This window comes from Mytilus californianus, unplaced genomic scaffold (genome assembly GCF_021869535.1).
Source record: "Mytilus californianus isolate M0D057914Y unplaced genomic scaffold, xbMytCali1.0.p SCAF_6, whole genome shotgun sequence".
Lineage (NCBI taxonomy): Eukaryota > Metazoa > Mollusca > Bivalvia > Mytilida > Mytilidae > Mytilus > Mytilus californianus.
Window position 1 is genome coordinate 96,923,453 of NW_026262712.1, and position 7,667 is coordinate 96,931,119.

The following is a 7,667-nucleotide window of genomic DNA, read 5'->3' on the forward strand; positions in this document are numbered from 1 at the left end:
AACACCAGGTGAATGTATTATTCCGGTTTCTAGTTTAATTTCCACTTTACACTCAACTCCACTCATCAGATTTTGGCTTTCTGAATTTAGACGATCAGAGAAAAAGATATTTGGTCATTCAAATTCTTCAGTGCCATACCAAATCACTAGTGATCGAAGTATGGCATTTATTCAGGCTGGTTAATCAGAATTTAACAATGAAGACATGGATGGTTTTCGAGCACGAGCTTGGCGCATCGAATCTGGCAATGCAAAACAAGACGACTTTGCAGGAACATTTCCACATGCATGCTTGTCACATGTTATGGCTTCATTTCGGAAAGTAGCTTTAGAATATTATAAGACCAATTTTGAATTTGGAATGTACTGTTTTAGCCTCATCCTGACTTCAGTCTCTTTGAAAGAAGCCAGTCAATCTTTGAAAGCAGTGTATTATGTATTGTCATCAAAAGTTTTAGACCAAAAGACTATCAAGCATATGAACGAAATAAATCTCAAAATTTCTAATTTTCCAATCGAAATTGAATCAATCGAAAACTGCTATGAGGACAGGTACACTAATGAAGATCAGTCCATATTTTCTGAAAACATCAATCCTGACCACCATACAGAGGAGGATTTCTTAAACCGATCTACTAGAAATGAATTTTCACACTGGTCTAAGGAAATTTTACAGAATGTTCATGAAGAAATAGACGAGTCAATCTTTGTAGAAGTTCAAGGAAACAAACGCTATTCTACAACAATTGCAGACAAAATTCAGAAGCTTTTCATGCCTACTTTTCCTTTATGGTCTAACTTGCTTCTAGGAGATTTGTCAAGACATGGAATGTCTGATGCCTACTCTTCTTTTAAGATCCCGAATAAAATAGAACGAGGAAATTCTGGTATTGAAAAGAGATTTCAGGTTTTGAAAGACATTGCATTTGATGGGAAAACAACAAAAAGATTAGACGAATTTTCGGCAAACTTACAGGAACATATCACCGCCGTTCAAGATGTTGCCATTCTTCAGACTGTGAAAAAAGGTGGCAAAAAAGTATCAAGAATTGGTCGAAGCAGTAAGACGATAGAGGAAATGTGGGATAAGAAGAAGACTCCTAGTACGAAAATCATAAAAGGGAAATATCAAAAAGCTCCGACTGAAAAAATATTACATATTACAAATACCAAACAGAAGAAAAAACAAATGGTTCAAAAGAGTTCAGTAGAAAAAGAAGATAGTGGAAAAGAACAAGATAAAGATAGATGTTCGTACACTAACAACATAAAACTAGACAAGAACATGAGGAAACTAAATAAGAAGACAGAAGTAAGAATAGATGCTGAAAGAAATGAATTAGAAATAGAAGACAGAGAGGTAGAATTCGTAAAAACTAGAATTACTGGCATCATGAACATTGGCAATTCCTGTTGGTTCAATGCTTTACTTGTGACGATGGGAACTGTAGATGCAGTAAAAATTGGACTGGACCACTATAATGAAGACCTCACATTTTGTCCTGGCCTAAGTGACGTCTTGAAAGTAATGAACAACAATCACCGTGGTAGAGAAGTTCAAGAAGTGGACATAGAGGATGCTTTAATTTCTTGCCAGAAAAAATATGGTCTAAATTGTACTCAACAGAACGATGCAGAAGAATTTCTAAGTACTGAAATTGCAGATCTGTTTGCAGCTGTAGGAAGTGATCATATGATAAAGGTTTGCAATTAATTGTTCATTTGTCTGTAGTTTTAAATTGAATTATTTTCATACTTTAGAAGAGAGGCGAAAGATATCAAAGGGACTTTCAAACTCATAGGTCGAAGATAAACTGACAGCGCCATGTATTTTGAACAATTTAAAAAAAACCAAAATGAACTTTTCATTAAGCAACAGTATACAAAATTTAACATAGAAAACTAATGACTGAACAACACGAACCCCACCAAAAACCTGGGTTGATCGCAGTTGCTCCGGAAGGGTAAGTCGAGTCTGCTCCATAGGTGGCACCCGTCGTCTTTCTAATGATAGTAAAAATCCGGTGATAAGTCTAATTCGGTAGGTCACATTCCAGAAAAGGATGACAGGATTGTGGATATGACAATTGAAACATATTCGTTGTGATCATACACAACTTATTATTTCCGACATGTATGCGACTCGTTAAACAACTGAATTAAAAAAAACTTAATAACCTTCTTGTTCTAATATGCAGTTTAATTTATATATATCAATTGAATGTTGTCCAAAAGATATGAGACGACTAGAGCCTTTGATTTATATTTTAAATGTGTGGCTTCGAACAGCCATGAAGGAAAGACAGAAATAATGAAATTAATTTTAACACATCAGTTCTTTGAGAAAACAATTTATACTTAGATTTGTTTTGTAGAAAACATTTAATCTGGATGTTTTGCAATATAAAAGCTTATCAAATTAGCAGAATTATTAGTTTATTAAATCAGGGGTTATTTCATTTAATTTTGGAAACATGTTTTTTGTTTTTGTTTTATCAGATACGTGAGGTTGTTACATGTGTTGACTGTGGAAATGTTGGTGTTCAAGAACAACAGTATCCAAGTTTGCAATTGTGTATACCAAAAGTTGCAAACGCATCGTTACAGGTAAGATTTAAATGCAATTTAGTCTTTTCTTTTTCTGCTGAGTGTTTTGTAAACAGACAAAGTTGCTACTTATTAAAACGCAACGTTGTCTATCCAAAATGCAACAGTGAATAATTGGTTTTAACTAATCTGCAAACTTCACATTGAAACTTGGATATACATGTACATGTACGTACTCTAATGGTATATTTTCATAACTGAAAACCCAGCAAAATAATTATATGAAAAACAAGGATTGCCAGTATGCTAATGACACCAAAAGGAATTAAACTAGGAAGAATACTGATTTTCTGCCAATAATGATGACATTAATTGCAAAAAATGCTGGAATTAGATATAAGAAGATGTGGTATGAGTGCCAATGAGACAACTCTCCATCCAAGTCACAATTTATAAAAGTACACCATTATAGGTCAAAGTACGGTCTTCAACACGGAGCCTTGGCTCACACCGAACAGCAAGCTATATGGAATAACCAGTTGTACAAATAATGTAATTTCAATATTCTTGTAACACAGTATGTTCCGATATATCTAACAATGCTTGTTGTCATGTATTTCTTGAACAGCAGTTTCAAGTAGAACGTAATTGATAAACTGACATCGATTAGAACCTTAACGTACCACATGTGATGGCGATCACAAAATTATGATGCATGTATTATGTCGCAAACAATATCAACAAATCAAGACAATAAAAAGTTACCCTTTCTATGAAATAGATAAAATTGAGAATGGAAATGGGGAATGTGTCAAAGAGACAACAACCCGACCATAGAGCAGACAACAGATACATGAATTACATATAGATACAAAAAAAAACTAGAAAACCCCATTTGAACAACAAAACACTTTCGCGTATTAAGTAACCAAAATATAGTCTCCATTCAGTCACTATTTATTGTAACTTTACAAATTGTGCATCTTTATACAAAGTCACTCGTCGTATTAAAGAATAAAACAATATTAAAAGTAACTTATTTATTGATATGATGAATTTTAATCAAGCAATATTTTGTCAAATTTTATACAACTGCAAAAATTAATAAAAAGAGCCAAACATTTATATTTTTAGTTCCTTCTGATAAGTATAACCACCATTTCAACAGTTTGAAAGTCATAACGGGGCTGTGGATTTAGAAACTAAATATATCCATATTATTAATAAAGTATTTGAAAAATGCCACTACATTTCCAAAACATATATGCATCATTATCATAAATTTAGACAAATTATTGTTAGCACCATCGTTGCCTATCTTAGGAATACAATGTCTTCATGTACACTTTGACACACAGAGAAAACATATTTATGCCCCCCACCGTAGCGAATGGGCATTAAGTTTTACCCTTGTCCGTCTGTACGACCTTACATCCGTCAGTCCGTCAGTTCGTACGTCCCGGAATTGGTTACCGTTCTCTAATTTCAGTTTGCCTCAGCCAAATGTTATGAAACTTATACACAGTGGTTTTTATTCAAAAACACAGATCGAGTTTGATTTTTACTTTTACAGTTCTAGAGTTATGTCCCTTTACAATTGGAAAAAAAAAATGCGGACTTTTTCGTCTCCGTTCTCTAACTAAAGTTTACCACAAAACACAAATCAAGTTTGAATTTCGTTGGCGTTACGTTTACCATTTTAGAGTTATGGCCCTTTACAAATAGGAAAATTCTAAATTTTTCATTCCCTGACTTATGTTTACCTCAACCAAACGTTATGAATCTTATACACCATGATAATTACCACAAAACACAGACCAAGTTTGAATTTTGGTATCTTTATTTTTACCGTTCTAGAGTTATGCCCTTTATAACATTATATGCAAGCGTGGGTATCACCTGTGTTCCATGGACACATTCCCCATTTATGTTATATTGAAGCAATATGAATATGGTTTATTAGATTAATGATAAAGATTGTAATTGTATCATTATTCGAATTTTGTTTTAATACACTCTAAAACAGAACATTATTTAATTTTAAATAGGAACTGATTGATCATCACTTTCGCGACGAAGAAATGGAAAATGCTCCTTGTGAACAATGTGGGGCCAAAAAAAGATTTAAAAAATGCGTGCCAGTTTACCTTCCTTCCACAATTGTTATATCTATCGAAAGATATCATTTCAATGAATTTGGCCGCCTTGTTAAGGACAGAACATGCATCAACACTGACCAACCTATTAGTTTCAAGAACATTGGAGGTTTAGTCACGGAATTATATGAGTTTCGTTCGGCTGTTCTACATCTTGGCCTTACTCCGACATCTGGACACTATACGTCTGTTATCAAAGCAGGTAAAAAATTTATAACTATCGATGATGAACTAATAAAAATAAATCAGAGACATTCTTTGAATACGGATGGTTATATTGTTGTTTTTAGATCTGCATGTATGACAGACACAGATGAGATCAAGGTAGCATGTACGTGTTTAGCCAATTCTGGTTGTTTGGAGTTACTTACTCTCCATATGGACAATTCACTATTTGTATCACCACAAAGACAACTTATTGTTGAAAGGCTCCATCATTTGAGAATGTCTGATTATTATACCCCAAATGATCCGGAACTGTTATTTCTGATTCGAAACATTCTTACATCGTCTGATGTTTACATCGTTACAACGCTACGCAACTACTTACTATTGATGTCGCCAGTTGAAAGAAAATCAATCTACGGACTTGGACTGATCAGGAAGTTTGTATGCCCAACATGTCAGATATCAGAAACATCACAACACCACGAAGCAGTAGTCAGTTCAAAAACAATTTGGGATACAGAGATGGGAACCGATCATGGAATGGCATGTCAACATTGTGGACGTATTCAGATGGTACAAGAGTGTGTTTCGTCCGTCGGTAGGACTGTTATAGTTGAAAAAAAAGGTGGAGATGAATGGCCTTTTCATAACATTGAATTAGATATCACAAAACAGATAAATAAGATCTATTGATACGAATCAGTTACTCTGAAATTGGTTGCATGTTATTCCCCAGAAAAATGCACAGCTGTTCTGTTATCAACTGAAGATTTTATCTATGTGGATAATTCCAGATGCGTAAAGCACCTATCAGCTACCCAGTTCGAACAGTTTGTGTCAGGAAGTGATATAATCGCCTTTTGTGACACGAAGAAGATACAGACAACGAGTGGTATCAACAAAGCTAATGGAAAATCATTTGCAGAAATGTTTAATTGGAAAGGAAACATACAGTTTTTCGATACAGCTATAGAAAAGCAGGATATCGATATCGTGGAAATGTTCCCAGACTGCATCGAATATAAAGGTTATAAATTAGATGAACTCGAAGTCAAAAGGTATTTGTCGGGATGGTTAAACGACGACCATATCAATCTGTATGCATCTGCAATTTTAACTGAAGACAAAGCAAACGACCTTCGTATCCTTCCGGCATCATGGTATCGGTTAAATCTTGATGTGGACACCTTCTCGGGTGAATGTGACAAGGTTATGACAGAAAAGACGGTTTTGATGCCGGTTAACATTGACAATAAACACTGGATTTTACTTGCGATTCTAGCTGATGAAAAGACAATCGTCTATATGGATCCTCTAGGTAATTTTGTCATCATAATTATAATGAAAAGTTCAATTGTATTTTGATGGAAAAAGAGAGAGGTAATGTAAGTTAGAACCATATCTCTTTCAAATTTATGAAAAATGAAACTTAGCATTTAATACAATTTTGTAATAAACAGCTGCGCCATGAGCGCATGATACGCCCGTCGTCTTGTGTGTGAATTTTTATGCAATAATCATAAATAGTTTCTGACATACGGCGCGATATGCGAAAACCCCCCCTTTTTTTACAAAAAACTCAATATCTCTAAAAGAAAATTTTGAATCAAAACCAAAAAGTATACAGATCTTTAGATTAACATAACTAAGACGTGTGTAAAGTTTTAAGCAATAATCATAAATTGTTTTTGAGATACGGCGCTACATGTGAAAAAAAAACACACACCTGTTTTAGTTACTAAGTCCCGTAACTCAAAAAGTTTTAATCGTATTTTCACCAAAAAGTATACAGATCGTTTGACCATCATGAGAAACAACTATGTAAAGTTTCATGAAATTTTGATAAGTCGTTCGCAAGTTACGGTGCGACATGTTTACGCCGGACAGACAGACAGACGGACAGACGACATTTGTATACCATAATACGTCCCGTCAAAATTTTGACGGGCGTATAAAAAGCACTTTAATATGAATATGAAATATGAATGGGATGGTATATTTGTGAAATTGGACATGTTACATTAGTCGTAGTCACAAAACCGTTCTATTCACCTATATTTGGTGATTATAAAATCATTGCATTTTCACTTGCAATAAGCAACACCATTGGTATTATAATAAGATATGGGACTGAAGATTTTCTAAGAAGACCAGTTCAAGAACGGTGTAGTGTTGTATGGATTTTTTTATCTCTTAGGTAATTTCTTCTTTTTTTTTCATTATTGTCTATTTTTCTTGAACTTGTGGTATTCGACCGTCTCTGTGGCATTTCCCCCTTTTTAACCAGTAATGGATTTACTGCCATGTTTATATCTTCAAAATACTGAACAGTATTATTGTTGTATTCAATTTATCATAAGATCAACAAAGCCAAATCCGACTAAAGTTCATTTACTAGGATTTTGCACTTATCTGGAAATAGGACCTAACAAGAACTATTAAAAATAATGATCTACTTGTAAGAAGTGACTATATACCCTTTATAGCAGAAAAAACGTATATGATACGTTTTATCTTCGACAAATGCAAGGACTGTTTTCAGGTCTGTCAGCCTGGAAATGTGTGTATGATAATTCGAAATCCGATAACCACATGTTTTAAGTGATTCATTATCAAAAATGAGTATCAGTATAGTAACAAGCAAATTTGAAAGTCTTACAAAAAAAGACAATATAACAGAAAAATTGAAGATTGCAGAAAAATATGTTACATTGAACAAGGGCACTTGTTTTCACATACATACACTAAATTTCGACACTTTTTTACAGTGTACAGTGAAAATTCAAATTCAAAATC

At 33.9% G+C, this 7,667-nt stretch overlaps 1 protein-coding gene across 1 annotated transcript; it reads left to right on the top strand.

Annotated features, from left to right (window-relative positions):
* The first annotated feature begins 364 nt into the window (after nucleotides 1-364).
* Nucleotides 365-6,183, top strand: LOC127704682 (uncharacterized). Its single transcript, XM_052208819.1, has 3 exons — nucleotides 365-1,702; nucleotides 2,500-2,607; nucleotides 4,596-6,183. The coding sequence occupies exons 1-3, from the start codon at nucleotides 479-481 to the stop codon at nucleotides 5,562-5,564; spliced, it is 2,301 nt and encodes a 766-aa protein (XP_052064779.1). The 5' UTR covers nucleotides 365-478; the 3' UTR covers nucleotides 5,565-6,183.
* Nucleotides 6,184-7,667: the final 1,484 nt, after the last annotated feature.

What these genes read in the sequence shown, in the direction of transcription:
- LOC127704682 (XM_052208819.1), top strand. Translation starts at nt 479, where the DNA reads ATGAACGAAATAAATCTCAAAATTTCTAATTTTCCAATCGAAATTGAA. An exon ending in GAAGTGATCATATGATAAAG is followed by an intron (nt 1,703 to 2,499) that starts GTTTGCAATTAA and finishes TTGTTTTATCAG; the next exon opens with ATACGTGAGGTTGTTACATG. An exon ending in TTGCAAACGCATCGTTACAG is followed by an intron (nt 2,608 to 4,595) that starts GTAAGATTTAAA and finishes AATTTTAAATAG; the next exon opens with GAACTGATTGATCATCACTT.